Source organism: Symphodus melops (assembly GCF_947650265.1).
Source record: "Symphodus melops genome assembly, chromosome: 1".
Lineage (NCBI taxonomy): Eukaryota > Metazoa > Chordata > Actinopteri > Labriformes > Labridae > Symphodus > Symphodus melops.
In genome coordinates, this window is record NC_136691.1 from 1,426,420 (window position 1) to 1,449,988 (window position 23,569).

The 23,569-nt window shown below is 44.6% G+C and overlaps 2 protein-coding genes and 1 long non-coding RNA gene across 4 annotated transcripts in view; 1 reads left to right on the forward strand and 2 right to left on the reverse strand.

The window, feature by feature from the left end:
* Positions 1–5,296, reverse strand: part of LOC306824835 (homeobox protein Nkx-2.4-like) — an 85,092-nt gene extending 79,796 nt beyond the window's left edge. Inside the window, exons 1-2 of one of the 2 annotated variants that reach the window (XM_079345206.1) lie at positions 4,306–5,296; positions 3,099–3,628 (exon numbers count right to left, since the gene is read on the reverse strand). In XM_079345206.1, coding sequence (XP_079201332.1) covers positions 3,099–3,628; positions 4,306–4,780 — 1,005 coding nt within the window. In that variant the 5' untranslated portion in view covers positions 4,781–5,296. Of the gene's footprint in view, positions 1–2,204; positions 3,629–4,305 lie in introns of those variants that run through there. The other variant, XM_079345205.1, reaches the window with a different exon arrangement.
* Positions 301–1,327, forward strand: LOC306823708. Its single transcript, XR_013779039.1, has 2 exons — positions 301–507; positions 965–1,327. It is a non-coding gene; the product is annotated as an uncharacterized lncRNA (long non-coding RNA).
* Positions 5,297–16,827: 11,531 nt separating the features above from the next.
* On the reverse strand, positions 16,828–18,270 carry LOC306831983 (homeobox protein Nkx-2.2a-like; the record flags this gene model as incomplete). Its single annotated transcript, XM_079356313.1, has 2 exons — positions 16,828–17,363; positions 18,048–18,270. 2 exons carry the CDS (start codon positions 18,268–18,270, stop codon positions 16,828–16,830), a joined length of 759 nt encoding a protein of 252 aa, XP_079212439.1.
* Between the last annotated feature and the right edge of the window lie 5,299 nt (positions 18,271–23,569).

A 23,569-nucleotide genomic window follows, 5' to 3' on the forward strand; every position in this document is an offset into this window, starting at 1 on the left:
ACGAGGTCACGAGGCGTAAACTCTGAAAGCTCGACGAGCTCTCGGCTAAATGTTTTCTCTTTCTACCCGCTTGAGGCCGGTCGCTGAGAATAATGTGACCTAACACGGCGCCGCTTTGTGTCAGCCTCGCGCACGGATTCTGCCGCGGGCGCCTCTCGGTCCAAGGCCTCACGTCCTCGCCAGACAAAAACACGAGCAGGGCGCCGACATGTTGGACAATCAGTCTGAATTCTAGACCTTGCTGTGGAGAGTACTTCAACTCACAGGTGTGTGTGTGTGTGTTTCCAGGCAGCAGCAGTACGGCCGGGGAGGTGGCGGCGGCGGCGGCGGAGGTGGCGGCGGAGGTCACGGCTGGATCGAGCTCAGCACACGCAGCAGTCGGCGTACCAGCAGAACGCGAGCCGCGGACAGGGAGGGCCGGCGGCGGCGGGAGGCTACCAGCAGCGCTTCAACCAGCAGAGAGACGACTGGCACGGTCGCCGGGACAACCGGGGACAACCGCACCAGGTGAACACTTCCGTTAACCCCTCGCTGTGATGTCACCGCGTGCTGAATATAAACGCCACGCTCCTCCGGTCTCTGTTTAGGTTTCAAATATTTTCAAACTCAGCTGAAAGATGAACCGTGTGACTGAGGGGGCGTGGCTTCAGAGAGGGCGTGGCTTTATAGGGCCCGCAAAGGGGGCGTGGCTTTATAGGGAGTCCAAAGGGGGCGTGGCTTTATAGGGAATGCTACTTTCAAAATCATGCTATTTTTTAGAAAATGGCCGACCCTGCCTTTTTTTGTTTTCAGCTTTCTTCTTCTCCACTTTTTAAATCACAAAAACAAACAAACCGCCCCAGAAGCAACTGCAGTGTCAACCGCCAATAAACACCACAGAAGAAGAAGAGCAGCTGCAGTGAATGCAGTTCAGTCTTGTTTGGTCTCTGCGGCTCCGTTAAACTTGGACCTCTTTGTGTTTCAGGGCTTCAGCGCGGGCCGAGGGTACCCTCCCCCTCCCCCCTCCAGACGCTACGACTGGAAGTAAACTGGGAGCACAAGCCGGACTCTGGGGTCACATTTGGGCGGGGCTATTTTTTAGGGGAGACGTGTCACTTTTTTTTTTTTGTTCATTTTTATTGTCTTCTTGTACAATGAATAATTTTTTCCTCTTCATTTTACTTACAAAAGCTTGATATGTAACGTAGTGATTTTTAAGATAATCAGCCTGTGAGTCACGGACTCAGAGTCCCCATGGGTTTATTTTTGAGAGACGACTCTCCAATGTGGTCATAAAAAAAAAAAAAAAAAGGAAAAAACAGACGACAAATAAAATGTTGTAAACGGGAATCGTCGTCTCTGCTTCCAGGTTTTTAAATCTTCTCCCTTCAGCTCAAACACAAGGACAGGTCAAAGGTCGCTCCAGGCTTTGTTTTTTAATAAATCTCCCGTTAGAAATAAAACATCAAAATTCAACTACAGAAAAAAAAAACATGTAAATGAAAACCGAATGAGAATCTTTTCAGACATTGAAGCGGAGACTTGGTGACGGGGTCGTGGTCACCGTGGTTACCGTGGTCACCGCTCACGTTCTGCTCCGGTCAGTGTGATGGTTTCATTCACCCGCTCACGCTCTCCGCTTTCATTTTTACTTTTCTTAAAGCTCCGGCTGTGCCGGACGAGCTGAAGCTTAAACATCAAGTTTCTGTTCGGCGGCGTGCAGGTTACCCACGCCATGTGCACTGATGCAGTGTTGTTCAGGGGGAGGGGGGGGGGGGCGGTGGGGGTCCTGACCCTTCAGGGGTCGTAAAAAACTTAGAGGACCAAACAGTTAGGGGGGGGGGGGGGGGGCCGGGGGCAAACAAGTCCAATGTGCAACATGCAAGGAAAAAGAGTTCTGCAGCAGGAGGGGGAATCAGATGCTGTAAAGGGGGTCCGAGGCCTGCCAACACACACGCACACGCACGCACACACACGCACACACACGCACGCACGCACGCACACACTGAGATTTCTTCCTCTTTCCTCTTCCTCCTTTTTTGGAGACATGTTGCTCATTTTCCAAAGTGATGACTTTCTCAGTCTCCATTTTTCACATCATGTCCCCATTTTTTTTTTTTTTACATTTTAAACATTTTTCCCAGTTATTTTTTTGGGGACATTTAGGTTGTACGTGCAGAATATTCTGGTCACCCCTCTCCCCCCCCCCCCCCCCCCCCCCCCCCCCTCAATATCTACATTCAGTCTGTTTGCTGCATTTAGGTTTTTTTTATTCTTATTATTGTTCAGGGATCAATTTAAAAACACCGACAGCTGCTCAATCTGCGCTTCTGGCTCCACAAATAAAAACATTAAAATGTAAAAAAATAAAGATGGAAAAAAAAACACATTTATTTCAAACCGGAAACATTCTTAAAAACAGCTGTAACAACACATTTTAATAAATCTAATTTCAGGTGAAAATATTTCGTTCAGACCCGGAAGCAGCTGCAGCTTCACTTTGTTTTGACTCCTGGAAATAATTTAAACTTGTCCAAGAAATTAAAAAAAAAAAAAAAAAAAAAAAAAAGAATCACAGCGCGCGTGCATCACCTTGAAACTCAAACATGAGATTTTTTTTTTTTTTCTTCCTCCTCCTGCATCAACTTTAAATCACAACCTTTTATAACAAAACATAGAAAGACTAAACAAATATTTTGTTTTGCAGAGGAAGTCGCATTCAGACCCGGTTCAGCCTCTTATATACAGTTTTTTTTTTTTTTGCACCTTGTTGAGTCTTTTGAGTCCCTGTGCGTAAAGGAGGCACAGCGTCACGCGCGCAAACAACGAACCAGTAAAAGAAGTCTGGTGCTTGACTGGTCTGAAAATCCAACTCAAGCCCGGATCCGCTCAGTTCTCGTCCCGGTGTCCCTACCAAGTCCTCGTCCCGGTGTCCCTACCAAGTCCTCGTCCCGGTGTCCCTACCAAGTCCTCCCGTACAGTAAATTGGAGCCGATCATGCTGTTCGTGTACTCGATTAGCGCCGCGTCTGTTTGCGTCATGTTGATCTGCGCGTGCAGTCCCAGCGGCGGGCTCGGGGACAAATCCTCGAGCTCCTCCGTGGATGACAGCTGGTTCACCTGCTGCTGCTGCTGCGGCTGATGATGATGATGATGATGGAGGAGCTGCGGGGTCGCCGTCGTGGCCTCCCCTGCGCTGCTCTGTCTGTTTCCAGTCTGGTTGGAGCCGCTGGACTCGGTCCTGCAGCTCTTTCCGGTCTTGGATAGAACCGGGGACACGGAGGAGGAGCGGCACAGACTTCCTCCTGCACCTGCACCTCCGCCGCTCCCTTCCTGCAGCTGCTGCGGCCCTTTGTCCTTGGCCTGCCGCTTCAGCTTGTACCGGTGGTTCTGGAACCAGATCTTGACCTGGTTCGGGGTGAGGTGGATGAGTCCGGCCAGGTGCTCGCGCTCCGGCGCGGACAGGTACTTCTGCGTCTTGAAGCGCCGCTCCAGCTCGTACACCTGCGCCTGCGAGAAGAGCACGCGCCGCTTCCTGCGCGGCGCCGCGTGCAGACTCACCATGGACTTGGTGCTGCAGTCCATCCCGGCCAGGGAGCCCACCATCCCGGACATGTTCATCCCGGCGGAGGGGCCCATGAATCTGGAAACTTCAGAATATATTAAAAACAAAACATGTTTAAAACGAATCAAACGACCAGATTTATCTAAACAAAAAACTCTGATAATAGTCGATTAATAATCCGATTAAAATGTATATAATTTATCCGACAATATGTTCGCTGTCTTTATTAAATTCTAAACGGTTTAAATGCTTTATTTAAAAAATAATAATAATTATCCTGTTTAAAACTAAAATCCGCCGAAAAGTTCAGTGATATTTCTGCGAAATAAAAAAGGCCTTTAGGTCCCTTTTTAAATATCAATCATTTTAACTCTCAGGCTACATGCACGGAAGTATCAGAATAAGGCAGGAAATTAAATTCAATATGATGTTAAAAAAAAAAAAACGAAGTTTGGTGCAAATAACTTTTTTTTTTATGAATGTGCTTAAATCTCCTCGAGGCCTTTTTTTCAATCCTTGTATAGAAAGTAAAAAGTGACGCCAGAAGAATGTTAGATGCTGTTAAATAAATCCTAAAATACATAAACGAGCACTTTAGATTTAATGGTCATAACAAAAACAATTAATTTTATTCACATTTTAAGTATTTCCAACGTGCGTAAAAATCAGGAGGCCAAACTGTCCTGCGCGTGTTTTTAGTTTTTATAAGTTTAGTTTTTTTTTTGTTTTTTTTTTAATTATTAAACTGAATGAACTTCTTACTTGTGGGGTATCTGGGCTCCGGGTTGCTGTACCACGCTGCCCCTCCGCCCCTCACCGTCTCCTGGTAGGACGGCAGCTCTCCCACGTTCCCGATGCCGCCGTTGCAGAACCCGCCTACGGCCCCGGAGAACTGCGGCACCCCGTGGGGCACATGATAGGGCCCACCGGGTCCCAGCGCGGTGGCTGCTGCTGCTGCTGAGGAAGAGGAGGAGGATGAGGATGAAGAGGAGGAGGACAGGTGGTGATGGTGATGGTGGTGGTGATGATGGTGAAGATGAGGCGGCTGGTGCTGCTGCGCCTGCTGCTGATGCTGCATACCGGGCTGGGAGACCTGCGACTGCCTGTAGGCGCCCAGCGGGGATCCGAGGCTCCCCGCGGTGTGATCCATCCCTCCGAACCTCCGGTAGCTGTCCTCCATCGGGCTCAAAATGTCGGAGACTGAGAAGGGGGTGGAGTGTTTGGGGCTGAAGGACATGGTGCGGACCCCCCGGGCTCTGGCTGGATGTGGTCGGGTCAGTCCGGCGGCTCTCTGCCTGCGTCCCCCTCCCTCCTCTGCCTCCCTGGGAAGAAGTCCAGCTGATCGGCTGAACGAGGAGACGAGTTGCCCTTATCCCGCCGGACTCAGACTCCAACACACGGAGGGGCGGAGCGACGGGCGGACACGGCGGCGGCGGCAGCAGCCAACAAAACTAATTGACATTACAGAGGTAAGTGGAGAAAATGTTTTTGGACCTACTTTCTGCTTCCGCGGAGACAGTTTGCTCTGCGAGCTTTGAGCCAAACGAGAATGTGGAGGCACAAATTCCTTCAAACTCTCAGATGAGCTTCTCTTCTGTCCTGATGAGATGATGAAAGTCTCCCAGGAGTGATCTGATGACGCTTCAGCACAGCTGGAACACCTGATTAACACCTTACATCCTGGGCCTGAGAACATCAGTTACTCCAAAGTAAAGTGAGGAGTTCTGCACATGTCCATGTTTACAAGTCTCATCTGAACGTTTCATGTTTGGCCCGTTTTGTCTGTTGTCTCAGTTTCTGTTCCAATAAGACAAACTGAAGCATGATCTGATGTTCTTTCATTTCTGAACCCTGATCATCTCCTCACGTGGGACTCGGAGGTTAAATCCTCAGAGAGCGTGACGCGTTTCAAGTCAGATTGTTCCTACTTGATGCTCTTTGTTTTTTTATTTAACTTTGAATATCTTTATAAATCACAGATTTAAGTGACGTCAGGATTTAGAAACCTCTCCACTCTCTTATTGTCAGTTTCTCCTGTTTCTTCTTTTATTTTCCAAAATTATTCAGACAAAATACACACATGTAATTTGTCATCGTTCACCACAAAACATGTTTTATTTATTCTGACAGTAAATAAATAAAAAAAGAATGGCGCAGAAGTCCAACAAAAAAAAGTCCCTTTATTAATGTGATTTCGGTTAAGATTACGTAAGCACTGATTAACTGTATTAATCATCAATAAATAGACAAATAATTGCACATATTTAATCCATATATAGGCTCATTATTCCTCATAAATAAATAAAGAGCTGCTGCTTCTGTCCGTAAAACCTGAACACATTTTAAAAACAAACAAACAAACAAACAAACACTCTGTCCCTACTCTCTTAAATTCCTTTTACGTTACGATTGCAGATCAAGTTTGTTTGAGCAGCAACAAGCTGCCTCAGAGTTCTTCACACAACACCTCGAAGTTCATTTCATCTTCCTGCTTTAAATGAATGACTGCAGCAGCTGGTTCGTTTAATTAGAACTTTTGCTGATTGAACTCTTTTTGAGCTGCCAGCAACATGAATATTTGTTTCTAGTTTGTATTTTATTACTTTTACTGTCATTGCTAAAGATCTGAACGTCTAACTTGTGAAATCTAAACAGCTGCAGTGAAAGAGCTGACATGTTTCAGTGAGACTCAGAGACTCGGACTTTGTCTTAGAAAAGTACAACAACGATTATTTCCTCTTCTTTTACAGACTGGGGTCAAAATCTGTTCTCAAACAAGTCTCTTATTTTTACTCTGATTATGTTGGTTTAAACTTTTTTTTTTTTTTGGTGATGTAGCTTCCAACATAATGTCTCTCAATGGCGGATCAATCAAGTAAATCAAAAACATGGAGACAAAGGAAAAAAGACACGTATCGAAAAAAAACGTGTTTTAATAAATCATTACAAAATAATTCAAATAATGTTAAAAATAATAATAAAACATGTTTTTAAAACTTCACATGTTTCCTTATTTTATGAACGATTTAAAAATATTTTCAGACATTACTTTAATTTTTTTTGTAAACAGGCAGCAGTTGCCATGGTAACACTAAACATAATTTCTCTTTGTGTTTTATTGTTTTCATGTTTAAAAGTTGTAGAAAAAGAATTTAGTTGAAGTTTTTTTTTTTTTTTAAGTTTTTCCTCCTCTTCTTTTTCTTCTCTGTAAGTTTCACTTTAGATTTATTATTTAAAGTTTTATAGTTTCACTTTAATCCTGACAGGTTTTTGTTTTTTTAAACGTGAATAATTCACCTCATGGGGTCACGCGCTCTGCAGAATATTAATGAACATAATTAGTTGGATTAATATTCAAACATTTGTCTGAATAATGTTCAGACTTTCTGGACTTTGTAGGCCTATGTCCTGCACGCGCAGCTTTACTTTACTGTATACAGTTCGAGCAGCCAATCACCTGCTGACCCGCTGCGTCACGTCACTTCACGTCCCTTTTTTTGTTGAATTTTTTTTTTGTATTAGGCTGCTGCCCGTCCGGAGCGGAGATGGAATAAACGAGTCTGCAATGATTGTTGATCCGCACACCGGGACCGGAGCGGAGTCTCAGCCCGGCTTCGAACTGCTGCTGCCGGCTGAGAGAGAGGAAACCCCGCCGGAACAAGATGGAGGAAACAGCAGAGAGTAAAAACCTTTTCATGAATACAGACTAAGAGAGTAGAGAGCTCGGGATGTTTACAGCTGTGGAACCTGTTTATTACTATTTAATGACTTTAATTAAATCCATTTAAACCAAAGATCCTTGGCTGCAGTAAAGATCAGATTTTCTCCTTCTGGCCATGAAAGTTGATCTATTCACAAATATCCCTGAAGGAAACGGAGTTGGACGAAGTGGAAACAGTCCAATTTTCTTTTGCATTCTTCTGAATAAGATGATTTAAGAGAAGGATTTTTTTTCATGAAGTAGCTCGTGGACAGATGTGCAAAAACTGGAACAGCTGTTTTTCAAGCTTGATAATTTGGTCCCAAAAAGTTTGGAAAAGAAGACAACATGTTCAGTTTTAATTTGTTGTGTTTGTCTTGCTTTTGTTTCCTGTTTTTGTTTCTGGAACAGATTGATTCAAGGTGTCGTCAGGTAAACTCACGTGCGACACAAGAATCAAATAAAAAACTTCAAACTTCTTCCCGAAGTCTCCAGATGTCATCTTGATAAACGAGCTCAATGTTAAAACTGCAGGTTTGAATGTAAACAGACTTAAATTCATCTCTTGGATTAAATGAGGCTCTTAATGTCTTTTTATTTCAGTTCCGTTTCGATTAATTTCAAAATAAAAGAATTAACGCTCGTTAAAAGGTGAATTTAAAGGATGTTTCACAGTTTGGCTACTTTACCTTTAATTAATTAGATCTGACAGGATATTTGTTTTTTGTGTTTAGCAGTTTATTACAAACTTAAAGTGAAGCTCTGCTGATTAATCCCTTTCAAATGAAGTAAATGTTTTTTTTTCTAAACGCCACATTATCACAACATAGTGGGCTCTCTGCTGATCTACATGATCTTATTAAATGATAACTAATGTTTCCCATTCAGTTAAAGTTGGTGTCATATTTTGTGTTTCCGTCGTCTTGACTGATGTGAAGTTTATAAAAATGATTTAATTTAATTCAAGACTCAGAAGTAAAGAGTTATTGTTATATTATTACTCGCTCTGTAACCAGGAGATACAAATCTAACTGCAAATAAATTCAAGTCATTTCTTCTTTGAATTCAAAGTGTAGTATAGTGTGGGATCAGAAGGTCTCGGTCTCTTTTCTGCACCTGCAGCACTTGAGTAAATCTCCACCATGTACGCTCAGGTGAGCACACCTTGATCTGTGAAGGGACTCTGTATCACCAAATTGGAGAAAAATGTCAAATCTGAAATTCTTCTCAAGTTGGTTGAAACCTTTGTTTGGCCTTGGGGAGTGTTAACAAAAAGAACCGTCTGAGAGAAGAACTTCTTTGATAGTGAGAAAATGTGTCTTTGGAGTGAGCGTGTTCAGCCTTGGATCCACCTGGCTCAACTTCCACCTGCCTGAGGAGCTGGCAGAGGTGCAGGGACGGGCCGGGGGGGGGGGGGGGGGTGACGTACCCTCCCCAAAGGTGGAGGAGGTGAGGGAGACTCTACAGCCTCTATTTGTTTTCTCCTCCTCACCCATTGGCCGTCTCATCGCCTCCCTTTCCCCCCCCCCCCCCTCTACAGGTTTAATCCTCGGCTCTCTGGAGGAGCTTTAGGCCAAGCAGCTCGGGCCCCTGAACGCCTCTTAAAAAAAGGCAGCCCACTCCAACCAGGAAGGCGAGGGGAGGGGGAGGGGGGGGGGGGGGGGGGGGGCAGTGTCCACCTGGCTCCTGAAACATGATGTAAAGAAAAATCTACTGACCTTTATTTCCACTCTGAGAGGGAGGAGGAGCCGCTGCTGGACCAAAGCCCTGAAAACTACAACTACAACTATTTTTTTTTTTTTTTTTTAGAAGAGACGAGAAACAATTTGCAACTGAAAAAAGGAGAACAGATCAATTGTTTGTCATTGTTAAAAAAATTTTTTTTAAAAAGTCCCTCAAAAATCTCGTCTTTTCACACATCACACGCTGCCGACGAAACATCAGACGCAACCTGGGGTTAAGTGTCTTTCCAAAGGACACGGGGATCGAACCGTCGACCACTGAGACCGTGATCAGGTCACATCCCCTGAAAGAGAAATTGTGCAACTGTTTGATCCAGTAGATGTCACCCTTGAGATCCAACATGAAACCAAAACTGCTCTTTGGCCACGCCTCCTCCATACTGAAGCCCCCGCCCTCCTCCAGAGACACACGTCTTAACGCCACGCCAATATTAGCGCTCTTTAGTTAGCTGGTTAGCTTCAATCACCTGTGTCCTGCATTGTTGTGTTAGCATGCTAATGTTAGCACTCTTTAGTTAGCTGGTTAGCTTCAATCACCTGTGTCCTGCATTGTTGTGTTAGCATGCTAATGTTAGCGCTCTTTAGTTAGCTGGTAGCTTCAATCTCAATCACCTGTGTCCTGCATTGTTGTGTTATCATGCTAATGTTAGCGCTCTTTAGTTAGCTGGTTCGCTTCAATCACCTGTGTCCTGCATTGTTGTGTTAGCATGCTAATGTTAGCGCTCTGTAGTTAGCTGGTAGCTTCATGTAAACTGACACAGAATGATCCAAATAATCAGTGAGTATCTTCTTCTTCTTGACTCAAACAGCTTTTATACAAAAGGGGAGGAGCCATGTAAACACAGCTCTGACGACAACACAGCCAGCCGGTGCTCAGGTTTCACCACAACGTTTGTTTGCTTGTTTACTACATCAGACACATGGAAGCGTCCGTTTCATGTATTTCTGAACAGGAAGGTTAAACGGCGCTCTCTTAGTTCAGTCTGTATCAGGAGGAAAGAAAAGACTCCATCTCGACCTGCAGCCTCACACGGCGCCGGGAAAAGGTCAGAGGTGATGCGTCCACAAGTGTTCTTCAAAAATCATTCAGCCTGTGTGTGTGTGCAGTACTGTTCAGTGTGTGTGTGTGTGTGTGTGTGTGGGGGGGGGGGGGTCAAGGCTCCGTCTCTGCACCACTTGGCTGTTTGAAGCATTAAGAAACATTGCGTGTGTGTGAAAAGCTCTGTGCAGTCATGTGAAGAAACTGGAGCTTCAGAGCGCCATCATGAGGTCGGTCTGTGTTTCTCTTTTTTTTTTTTTTACAATTCTTCAAAATCCTACAAAGCAGACCTTCACAGTCTCTCACTCTCTGCTCTGCACACACTACGGGTTGTTCCAAACAAAAGGTGCAGATAACAAACATCTTCCATTCCCACCTCGGTTCTTTCGGTCGTGGATTCATCTTTCAGAATTAAAAGTGACGACAGTTGGTCCAGTGTTATTCCCAGAATGACTCTTTATGAGTAAAGATGTAAGATCTACCGATGAGCTGGACTGTCCTACAAAGCAAAAAGGCAGAAACTGCAATTTTGGTCAAAAATGAGTTATTATCATTTGCGTGACATTCATTGCATCCTTTATTATGGAACAAAATATCTCGTCTTAAATGTGAATCGTTTTGGAGAAAAACTTTTTTTTTTAACAGTAACTGCAAAAAGCCCGAGTGAAGCAAAAACACAGTAAAAGCTTTTACTGTTTTCTTGCTTTGCTTCACACCAGTTACTCATGCTTTGTATTACTAGCCTACATCACAACCATGTGACTGCACAGTGATGTCACACAGTGCTGTGGTCTATTCCAAATGAACTGTCCCCATTTGGGCCTTCATGGAACTTGAAATGTGAAATACTTGTTAAGCAGCCATGTCGGCACCAAAACAGATTCTGAGACCTAAAATGGTCAAATGGCTTTGGGCTTAGTATTTATTTTAATATACTTTATTAATCCCGCGAGGGGAAATTCGGTTTTCACTCTGCTTTAATGGAGAGGTCTCAGAGTGAGGGGGCTGCCCACAGCGGGCGCTCCAGAGCAGTTTTTGGGGTTCGGTGCCTTGCTCAGGGGCACCTCGGCAGTGCTCAGGAAATGGACTGGCACCTCTCCAGCTACCAGACCAGTTTCCGGGCTTGGTCCGTGCCGGGATTTGAGCCGGTGACCCTCCGGTTCCCAACCCAAGTCCCTACAGACTGAGCTACTGCCGCTCCAATATATCCATGTAAATCCATGTTCAGGAAAACAAATGATTCCAATAATTCTAAACGCAGCATGTCTAACACAAGCTGTGAGGAAATGGAGTTACTGCCTTTCCTCTTGGTATTGTGGCACATTTTTGGTAAGCAATACAAAGCACACAGTATCTGTAAAATGGGGTAAAATATCAAATAAAATATGATGATTGATATGTACAAAGAATAAGCTCATATAAAGTAACAAAAATGCCACATGTCCAATAATATACCTGCAGCTACTGAGGCTGGACGAGGTGAAAACTTTAGAGTCATTTTCTGCACTCTGCGTGGTTTCTGCCTTTTTGCTTTGTAGGGCAGTAAATCCACTCGTACAGTGTTTGTGAAGTAACCTGATTGTCTACAGACCCACAACATGTGAGATAAACATCCAGTCCTTTGTTTGTGGTCTGCAGAAGTCATGCAACAGGAAAAAAAACGCTCCGTTTTAGATGTGCTCCCCTTGTGATGTCACAATGGGATAATGGTAAAAAAAAAAAAAAACAAGCTTCCTCTCCTGGTTTCTCCAACCATGCACTCCACCTCCAGCCTCGCGCAAAACTTTTGCACAGGTCGCCATTTTTTGTTTTCTCTAGTGAAGGAGTGATGTCTGCTGGGAAAACTCAGGGGGGGCGGGGCTTGTTGCATTTAAAGAGACACACACACACACACCAATAATGTAGCGTTCAGAGAGCTGGTTTCTGCAGGGTCACAAACCTCCTCTACTTTTTTTTAATAGTTGTGACGTCGTCGGCTGTAGATTCATTTTTCAGACTCACTTCCTGTCGTACCTGGAAGTCCTGTCGTCAGAGGCGCTGCTTGTCAACAGGCGTGACAGCTGACAAACTTTAAACCGCAGCGTTGGCTCAAAATGTGCAGATTGATCAATGACAGTAGGAGATCTCCCTCAGGGGACCCCTAATGGGAATCACTGGATTAGTCTGTTAAAGGTTTACAGCTTTTACAGCTACATTGCAGTTCCTCTCCTGGCCAGCAGAGGGCAGTAAAGACCTATTGTTGACTAAAAAGTAAACTATCACTGTTTACAGATCCAGTCTGACGATGGCACGTGTCTCTGAGTATCAATAAAGCTTTAATTGAAAGAAAACAGTATCCAGGATCTCCTTAGACTTCAGGTCCTGCAGTCATTTCAAGACGGGCTTCCAGACTTAACGGAGGATCTGAATAAAACATTGAGGGTGACTTTGTTTTGAAACCAAACTGTCCAAGTAAAAAGGTGCAAAACACCGACATCTTTCATTTCCAACTCTGTTTTAAATTTGGGTTCAAAGAATTAAAAGTGTTCTTCCCAGAAAGGCTCTTTCATTGTCTGAGCCGGAGACTACTAACCTGAGTGCCCCCCCTGAACCCCACCTCCACCAACCTGCCGACCAAACCACTCACCAAGAGCCAAACCGATTAATCCGCACTCCTCCCTGAAAGTAGATCCAGAGAGAGATGAAATACAGATCAATTACTGATGTTTGTTAACTGTAGAAGCCATAAATGTCAGTTGGTTGTGTGTTTGGTTTAATGTTTTTTTTTTTACTTATTTGTTCATTGTTTTCGATCTTATTGTTTCTGGTGGTGCGCGTGTTTACCGGACATCACTGCGGTGATAGCCGGGACTATATGGGCTGCACTCACCTGTTCACCTGCTGGTTTGTCTTAGATGGAGAGAGAGGGGCTGAGCTTGACAGCGTGTCTCAGCCTTTTCTCCCGTGTTTAGTCCCTCGCGACACCTTTTTGTTTTGTTTTGTTTTTGTTTGTGACAACCTGCAGAGGCCGATATATAACCGCGATATTAACGGTCACATAAATGTAGAGCTGCAGCTGCAGCTGCATGATATCCAGGTGAGACCAAGAACAAGAAATACACAAACATTTATCAAACACTATAAAAGAGAATTATTCACTCAATAAAAACCTCAATATGAAAAAACAAAGAGTGTCCTCTTCATGTTTCTATTCGAACTCTTTAAACATTAAAGGAGGTTTATTGTGTTTAAAGATGTCAGAGGAATCTTTAGTTTACAGCCATGAACTCAATGAAGACTTTATACCTGTGTGTTTGTACCTGTGTGTTTGTACCTGTGTGTTTATATTCTTGTGAGGACTAATGTGAGTTTTCTGAGCTCGAGTCAGAGAAAAGTTTTGATCAGGCTTTTGCTGCCACCTGCTGGCTGCATGATGAACTGCGTGCTGGTTGTTGGTTGAAGTCATCTGGTAGGTAGATGAATTCCTCTCACTTGCTTCTTTGAGCTCTCGACTGATTTTCCACTGATCAACTTCAACGGGATCTTTTTCTGTCGATCTAGAAAACAAAAGTCTGAACATGATCTATGTTGGTTTATTTAAAGCACTGTGCAAAGCAATATTTTGAAAAACGTTTTTACATGTAATGTGTTTTTGAGGGGTCATTTTGTTTGTTTTAGCTGATGTGGAGTTTGTTGTGACAGAAGTATTTTTTTTTAACTCATTTAAGGCAGATTAGATTTACACAGTTTACCATTTTATGTGGAACATCCAGCATGTCGGAGGCCTGCAAAGAACTCCATGCAGAGACAGACTGAGACCTCGAGACATAATCATGTGTATATAACATAAAACATGTTTAATTAATTAAATTATCCGCCAACTCTTTTTACCAAAACAAATCAAATGAGCCCTCACTCAGTCACCTCCAGGTCACTTCCTGCTTTTGGTACAGCCTTCAAGTGAAGATTCTGTCATTTATACATTTGTGTTAAAAACGTTTTGAAAACGTCAAATTGACTAAGACTTTGTAAAAGTTTTAATTTTGTTTTGCACTTCTCAGCCACCGTACTGAATCGATCTCGACGCCGGCGTTCAAATCGAGGACTATAGTCTCTGCCATCCGCTGCAAAAAGGATCATTCAGTTTTATATATGTAGGTGTTCAGCGCGTGCACCATGACTATAAAGATGGAGCCCAGATACTTGGATTCACCATGGCAACAGGTGACAAAAAGACGTCCCCACACTTTTCCCCTCTCGACCAGCCACGATGAGCAAGTTTTTTTTTTTAGATAAGAAAAAAAAAGCTGCAGCAGTGAGGAGAGAGAAGTGGGCCGGACCAGAACGGGTTCTGGGATCCTGTTTATGATCCTCCACTCATGAGAGAAGATGTGTTATTGATGTGTGTCTGCTTCGGGCTTCCGTAGAGAAACAAAACAGCAGACTGGCCCTTTAAACTCTTCTTCTCTTTTATTGTAGCAGGTGACACATTATAACTGTCTCAAAGCTTTACCCCCCCCCCACTAATGTGACATCATCCCTCTGAGATGAGCTGACCTCTGACCCCACTGAATACTGAATACAGAGACCCCCCCAACACACACACACACACACACACACACACACACACACACACACACACACACACACACACACACACGGGGTCTTTCTCTCCTTTGTCAGCGGGCAGTGAGGAGCTGCCTGTGTGTCTGTTAAGATGTTTAATCCTCTCACATGATTCAGAGGATCATTAAAGCGTTAAAGTCGGACGCTGCATCACATCTGATCTCCTCGTTCAGCGGAGGAGGGACCGTCGTGTCTGTGAACCTCCAAAACAATCTCACAACAACAACTCATCTGACACTTTGCACAGACTTCCACTCTTTCTTATTTTATATTATAAGAGTTTCTCTGCAGGAACTTTCCCCTCGTGCACGCTCAAAACTCTGCAGAGCACGAGTCCGTACTTCTGTTTCCATCCATTTTAGAAGCTTCCTTTACAACTACATGATCCTGTTTACTAAATGCAGCGTTCATATCCGTGCAATGATACCAAGAGGAAAATAATCCTCCATTTTCATGAACATTCAGCAGCGTTTAACATCTTCACCGTCCTTCAGATGTTCAGAGCCAGCGCAGTGCAGAGAGTCAGAAAATGAAAAATCCGCAGGCGGGATTTGAACCCAGGCCGCCCGCCATCGAGGACGACAGCCTCTGGACATGGAGCAGCGCACACACTAACCACTAATGTCTTCATTGAATATTGATTAAATCAGGTTGTGTTCACACTTTCCTCTCCTCTCGTTCTCTCTCTTGTTTCTGTTTGTATTCAAAGTGTAAAAACCTGGATCTGGAGTTTCTCTCTGGGTTTTCGTGGATCGCTTGGTCAGGTGTTGAAGTGGCTGTTTTTGTTTCTTTTAGACAGAGACCGACTTCCTGTTTCCGGTCTTTACATTTAGACAGCGGTGTGATATGTGGATTCTATTCAAAGAACGTTTTCCTCTGTTAGATTGAGATGAGCTCTCGTGTTTCTTTCGCACAGATTGCAGCTCCGTGTTGAAGAACTGCAGAGTGAAGTTCAGGTCCCTTTAGAGGCCTCGTCCCTCCTGCCTGGGAGACACGAGGGACACGCCCTCTGCTGTGAGGTCATTTAATCTAGCTCATATTAATGTATGACGCCTGATGACCATGAACGCAACACGTGAATGGAGTCCTGCTGAAGATCTGTCTGTGGGAGTTATTAGAACTGACGTGTCGGTTCATGTGTTTTAAAGTGAGACATGACAGTCAACTGGAAGATCGAGGGATTCGAACCCCAGCTCAAGCAACCCCACGACCATGTGTCCTTGAGCAAGACACTTAACCCCAAGTTGCTCACTTTGATTTGTCAGCGGTGTGATAATGTGTGTGAATCACTGATTCCACTGCAGCCTCTGCCATCATGTGAAGGTGTGACCTTTGAGCAAGGCATTAAAACCCCCCAGCAGTACACGTCCACGGAATCCTGTGTGTGCATGAGTGTGTATTTCTGTGTGTGTGTGTGTGTGTGTGTGTGTGTGTGTGTGTGTGTGTGTGTGTGTGTGTGTGTGTGTCATGTTCAACAGCACCGTTTAAATCTAAATTGTGGGATCAATAAAATATATCTAAATTAATAAATAGTATTTTTATAACTCATGATCATGTGTGAAATAAAAACAGTGTCTAGTGCTGCAGCTTTTTATTCACCATCATAAATACTCAGCTGATTACAAAACAACTCACCATCAACATTAGTTATAAATAAATTTATAAAACACGCAGAAAAACGTAATCTCGCGATAAAAAGTGACACATCTGCAGTAACACAACGAAAACAACAACAACAACAACAACTAAAGTCATGACGTCCCCAAAAAGAAAAGAAGTGATCGTTTTGGTTTCGGTCTGTTTTCATCCTCATGTTCACAACACTCGCTTTAGTTTTGGACGATTTGCGCGTCTGATATTTACAGTCTGCAGGAGGAGTCTGAAGGTTATTTAAACAACAAAATTTAACTTTTTCCCCCTTTTTTTTTTGAAAGACAAGCTGATCATGTAAATCGTAGCTCAACTGGAAGTGAGTGTAAAGTTTACAAAAAACGTGCTTTTACTTTGAAATCTACATTTACATTTTCTTCAGACCTGATTCAAAACAGAAACCCTTTTTTATGATCCCGATTCAAACACATGAAAATGTACACGTTGAATAATTAGTGATTTCGTTCAATGTGGAGAGACTTGAAGGCCCAACACGTGTTTAAATGGTGACGTTTTTCAGCCATTGAGTCCAGTAACAGTTTAGTCCTTCACCAGCTCCAGTGGTACATGTGCGCCAGCTGCTGCACCCCTGGGTGCTGCTGCGTCAGGCTGGGGAGCTCCGTGCCGTAGGAGGGGTGCAGGAGCGGGGAGTAGGCGCACAGAGGCATGCTGAGTCCGGACCTCAGCGTCACCTCCAGGTCCTGCGCTGTGATCCGGTCGCAGGGCTTCCCGTCCCGCATCAGCAGCGGGATGGCGACGCGGCGGGTCGGAAGCAGCTGCAGCGCCTCCAGGCTGTGCTCCACCCGAGCCCGCTTCATCTTGTAGCGGTGGTTCTGGAACCAGATCTTCACCTGGTTCGGGGTGAGGCGGATGAGCCCGGCCAGGTGCTCCCTCTCCGGGGCGGACAGGTAGCGCTGCTGCCGGAAGCGACGCTCGAGCTCGAAGGTCTGCGCTTTGGAGAAGAGAACGCGCCGCTTCCTGCCGCGCGTCTTCTGCGCGGCGGCGCTCCCATCGTCCCGCTCCGCGTCCGGGGACTCATCCTCAGATTTGGGCTCCGGACGGGAGTTTAAGGTCAGACTGTGCACTACACAAAGAGAGGACAGGTCCTGTTATTAGTCACAGCAGTCTGGGTGTTTTAAATTACAGCAGAAAGAGATTTAAAGTCAACGACACGCGCACCGAGTCTGACTTTAATAAATTAACAACAACGGAAAATGATGCTTAAAGACTTTTAATCCCATTTTAGCTCCATTTACACCGGAAACAACCTTTGAGTGCAAAAACGACAAATTCAATGAGCTCCAAACTGTCTGTTGAAACTATAATACAGTTTTTATAAGCAGCCAGTTTAATCTTCATGAGAGAATTCAACAATTAACATTCTTAAATAGGAAGTTATTTAATTATAAATTATTGATGATTACAGGTGGTAATAAATCTGTAGATTTTTTTTTTTTTAATCAAATTAAAAAAAGATGATTCAAAGAGGAAAAACATTCAGGCTGCTGATGTATCAGAATCTTTTAACAAAATAGGCTATATCTTATTTAATGACACATTTGATGTAAATTATTAAATGCAGATTAATATTTTTAAACCTATTGATAAACCTCGGTTTAATCTGGATCTTTACGCAGAGTAAATAAAATATAATAAAACATAGTGCACACATTCAAATTCAGAAATAAGAACAGTGTGATTTATATTGTAATAATATAAATAGGCTACATTTATTTATTTAAATACATTTAGAGAAATGTTTCCTCACAGGAGAAGTGCAGGTTACCGGATCCGCGGCTCCACCTTCCGTAGCTTCCTCCGTTAAATCCAAACACGGGCGCGTGTTCAGAGGCTGACACCTCCGCGGAGGCCTCCTCGGTGTCGTCCTCCTCCGTCTCCTCGGTGCCGGAGCCGCATCGCGCTGCAGGATCAGGGAGATCCAGGATGTCCCGCACGGAAAAGCCCGTTTTTGTGCTCGTGCCAAAAGACATGACGCGGCTTGAGGGAGAAAACGGGAAACAGAGTGACGTAGAGGAGGGTGAGGGGGAACCAGGAAAAGTTCCGCGGTGTTTCTGCAGCTGCAGCCCGGCAGAGAGGAGCTCACAGCGGATAGTTCGGGTCCATGAATGCCGCTGAACGGAGAGCGAGCCCGGAGCTGCACGGGTCCGAGCGGGGAGGATTCAACAGCATGAAAAATACATGAGGGAAGACATGAAGAGAGTGAGGGAGTGTGTGTTTGTGTTTGTGTGTGTGTCGTTAAAAAGGACGGAGGCGGGTCCCGGGGGGGTCAAGTGGTTGAGGGTGTGAAAATCCCCCGGAGCAGCGCGTGAGGGGAGCTGATGGAGGTGCAGGGAGGAGGAGACATTTAACGATGGAGGATTAGAGACTCATTTACATTTATTAGAGTCACTGATCCGCTCAATGATGAAATATGAAGCTCAATGAGTCCAAAACGTCCCCGAGAAAAACTCCAAATAACCTTTAAAGTGAAGACAAATCAAATGTATGAAAATCAGCTCTAACAAACATTCATCAGCTTTGTCATGAAACTGAACCAACACACAGTCAGGCTCCTGTCTCTTTAAATAATCAGGCTAATACAGGAATATTTTGTCATAATATAATGATGTAATTTGCAGAGCACATTTCATAAAAGTGTTTTTTACAGAAGTCAAACATGAACTGATCAAAACAAACATTTAAGATCTCAGGAACATCAAACTGAGCTCACATGTTTACTTCTCTTTCTTCCTTTAAAACATGAAATTAAACCTCCTGCATCATCTTTAAACTCTGAAGGAAAATGATTAATATGATTTTTAATGAAGCCCTGATGGCTTTAAAATCTCCTTAAAATTCACATTAATATGAATATTTTAATTACAGGCAGCCGCGTTTTATTTAAAAAACAAAACAAAAACATTTGTATCGATAATATAAAATCGATAATTAATAAAATAATAGAGTAAATGTGAACTCAGAAGTCCACAGAGAAATCTGCACATTTAAGAAGATTTGACAGCAAACAGAGAGAAGTGTGTTTGAGTGAGTGTCGCTGTTTGTAGAGAGGATTAAACTCGAGTCAAAGTGTTTACACACACACACACACACACACACACACACACACACACACACACACACACACACACACACACACACACACACACTGCTCGTATATTTGCCATCCTATAATTTAAAGTATTTCTTTTGCTGTCTTGTAAACACGTCATGTTGGATCAGAGCTCAAACAAAGATTAGGACTAAAATGTGTCTGAGCATTGCAGGAAAAAACACAAGAGGAAGGCCTCACTTTATCCGGGTACTTTCTGTTTCTGTTTCACATTTTACTTTTTATTTAATTAGCAAAAAAAAAAAAAAAAAAGCCCCCGGGCTGATTAAACGTGCTCTGTTGAGTCCCGCAGGCTCGGCAGGTTCTGGTTCTGGTCTCTGTGACCTGCTGAACACTTCAGCCTCATTCTTTGCATCCTCGTGTGTCGATGTTTGGACCATCTGTCCACATGTCTCATGTCAGTGTGTTGAGTCCAGATGTGTCCTCTGCACAATGTCTGCATGTTTCACTCTCTGACCGTTTGATTGTGACCCTCGTGCACATCAGATCAGCTGACGTCACAGGCGTGGTGCAGCGTGCACGCAGGTGGAGTACTCTTTTTTTCAGTCTACATGCATACACCATCAATCATTGATCAGTAGGATGATGACATTGCTAAGATGGTGAAGGGATGACCCTCTCTGTCTTGGTTCGCACGCGCACTCTGATGTGACAGGCAGCACCTCTCCACGCGCTGTTTTACTATCAAGTCTGTTTTATTTCTGGATGCTCGTGCACTGATCTGCATCCTACCCCTGGAGGTTTTTAGTGCTGAGCCTGAAGGCTGAAGGGAGTCTCTTCATAAACATGTGAGGAATCAGCAGCTCTTCAAAGACACGGGACAGGAGGTAACATGGAAAATAAAATCCTTTATTAACAGCGAGTCTGCGCGTGCAGGTCTCAGAGCAGGAAATAACCACGTGATCAATGAGATCAAATGTTTCTGATTCCAGATTTAAAAATCTTCCTTCCACTTTCTTTCGTTCGTTTTTGTTGCAGCAGTTTCTCCTGTTTGCTTTTCTGTTTGGTTTCCACTTTGTGTGTGTGACGTGTGTGACAATGAGTTGAGCTCCTGGTGATGTTGTGTGTGCGCGCGCGCTCCTGTGTGTGTGTGTGTGTGTGTGTGTGTGTGTGTGTGTGTGTGTGTGTGTGTGTGTTGGGTCCTGCTGGGTGGTCGAGCTCTGCAAACAAACACACGACGAGCTGGTGGCCACAAAGACCTCACAGCCTCCACATTTATCCCATTTATTCCCCCTGAACACTTTATAATGGCCTCAACACACACACACACACACACACACACACACACACACACACACACACACACTGCTGTGAATACATGTGAGGCTGCTGGGAGTTGTCATGGTATTCAAACTGCTGCCTTCAATAGACTGTCCTCTATATTCATGACCACACACACACACACACACACACACACACACACACACACACACACACACACACACACACATCACTGAGATCGTGAGGGTGAGACGCTCAGGACGGATGAGAGGGTGAGACGCTCAGGATGGATGAGAGGGTGAGACACTCAGGATGGATGAGACGCTCAGGATGGATGAGAGGGTGAGACGCTCAGGACGGATGAGACGCTCAGGATGGATGAGAGGGTGAGACGCTCAGGACGGATGAGAGGGTGAGACACTCAGGACGGATGAGAGGGTGAGACGCTCAGGATGGATGAGAGGGTGAGACACTCAGGATGGATGAGACGCTCAGGATGGATGAGAGGGTGAGACACTCAGGACGGATGAGAGGGTGAGACGCTCAGGATGGATGAGAGGGTGAGACACTCAGGATGGATGAGACGCTCAGGATGGATGAGAGGGTGAGACGCTCAGGACGGATGAGACGCTCAGGATGGATGAGAGGGTGAGACGCTCAGGACGGATGAGAGGGTGAGACGCTCAGGATGGATGAGAGGGTGAGACACTCAGGATGGATGAGAGGGTGAGACGCTCAGGATGGATGAGACGCTCAGGATGGATGAGAGGGTGAGACGCTCAGGATGGATGAGACGCTCAGGATGGATGAGAGGGTGAGACGCTCAGGATGGATGAGAGGGTGAGACGCTCAGGACGGATGAGAGGGTGAGACGCTCAGGATGGATGAGAGGGTGAGACACTCAGGATGGATGAGAGGGTGAGACGCTCAGGACGGATGAGAGGGTGAGACGCTCAGGATGGATGAGAGGGTGAGACACTCAGGATGGATGAGAGGGTGAGACGCTCAGGATGGATGAGACGCTCAGGATGGATGAGAGGGTGAGACGCTCAGGATGGATGAGAGGGTGAGACACTCAGGATGGATGAGAGGGTGAGACGCTCAGGACGGATGAGAGGGTGAGACACTCAGGATGGATGAGAGGGTGAGACGCTCAGGATGGATGAGAGGGTGAGACACTCAGGACGGATGAGAGGGTGAGACGCTCAGGACGGATGAGAGGGTGAGACGCTCAGGACGGATGAGAGGGTGAGACGCTCAGGATGGATGAGAGGGTGAGACACTCAGGATGGATGAGAGGGTGAGACGCTCAGGATGGATGAGAGGGTGAGACGCTCAGGACGGATGAGAGGGTGAGAAAAAACCGGAATAAATATTCAGTGTACAAAACATAATGATATGAATCAAACAAAAATAATTGATCTTGCTTTTTCAGAAGCTCAGTTTTGGTATTTGTGTATTTTCTTGTCTACTTAAAAAAATATTAAATTTAAAAAATAAAAGCAAAAAGGCCTCAAATTAAAATCTGCATCGGTCACAACGGGCAGCAACACCAGGCTGCTAAACGGGACTTCAAACTGGACCGGGCCTTCAAACTGGACCGGGCCTTCAAACTGGACCGGGCCTCAAATAGGAGTTTTACGGTAATAATGATTTTATTAGCCTGTAGGGACCAACAGGGTTTGATAGGAATGACTTTGAACGAGGAGGAAATAAACACAAAGGTGAAACCTGGATGTGATCAGTTATCAATAAGTGATTTTAAATTAAATGATTTAAACTGTATAAAAAACATCTGATCTGAAGGAGTTTCCTGTTTGAAACCAAACTTTTAATAACGTCACAGTGACAAACTGACACAGACTCGGTTTACTCCTGAGCGCAGGCTGCCCCCTGCTGGCACACTGAGGGACTGCAACGCAGATGGGTTTTTTGTTTTTTCGATGTAAGGTCAATAAAGTAATTATTACATTATTATAATTATATTATTTTTACACACGTGTGTGTGTGTGTGTGTGTGTGTGTGTGTGTGTGTGTGTGTGTGTGAGAGAGAGAGAGAGAGAGAGAGAGAGAGAGCAGATTGTGAACATTATGAGGTCAACCACACTGAAACGTTTGTGCGCGTGCTCAGCTGTAAATCATCCATCATTTGTGGCTCAACGAAGGTAACACTGTGATTCAGGAGATTGTCCAGAAGGAGGCGCTGTTGCTTTAAAATCGACGCTTCCTTCAGTCCTGACGTCCGTGCACCCAGGTCCGGGTCTAAAACTTAACGACTGAGACAGAGACCAGCAGACAGCCATGAGTAATAAGGTTGGTGTCTTGTGTCCTGCATGTAGTCCCCGGTCAACAGGTCACGTGCACCTGTCTGTTGACCATCACAAGTGTTTATCGATGATGCAATGCAGCCTTTGGCTCCCTCATAGTTCCGGGTCTGCAGCCTGCTCAATGACGTTAATTTATCATTAGTTTATCACATTAGTATTATTTTCAAAATAAGAGACATTTTTAAAACCATGTAAGTTCCAAATATGAACATGAAGAATAGTAAAAACTGAAATAATTTAAGTCAAAATAGATTTAATAAAAAAAATTCACCCTGTTACAGTGTGTGTCAGTGATGACAAGAACTAATCAGACCTGTTTAGATTTTTGAACCAGGCTGTAAAAAGTTTATTCATGCTGTAAAAACGTCCTTTTTTACTGTGAGGTGTTTGTGACTTTCTGTGTTCCAGGAGCCGAAGCCTCTAGTGGACACTCCAGGAACTGCAGGATCAACATTTATTTATCAACACCGGAGGTTGCAGCTTGCTTCAAACCCTGTCGTTAGGTTGAGACAGCATTTCCAGCACGGAGACCGCCACCCATGGGACTCCAGCGCCCCCTGCAGGGACAGATGAGTGACGTCACTCAGGCTTCAAAGTTGATATTTACAGTCT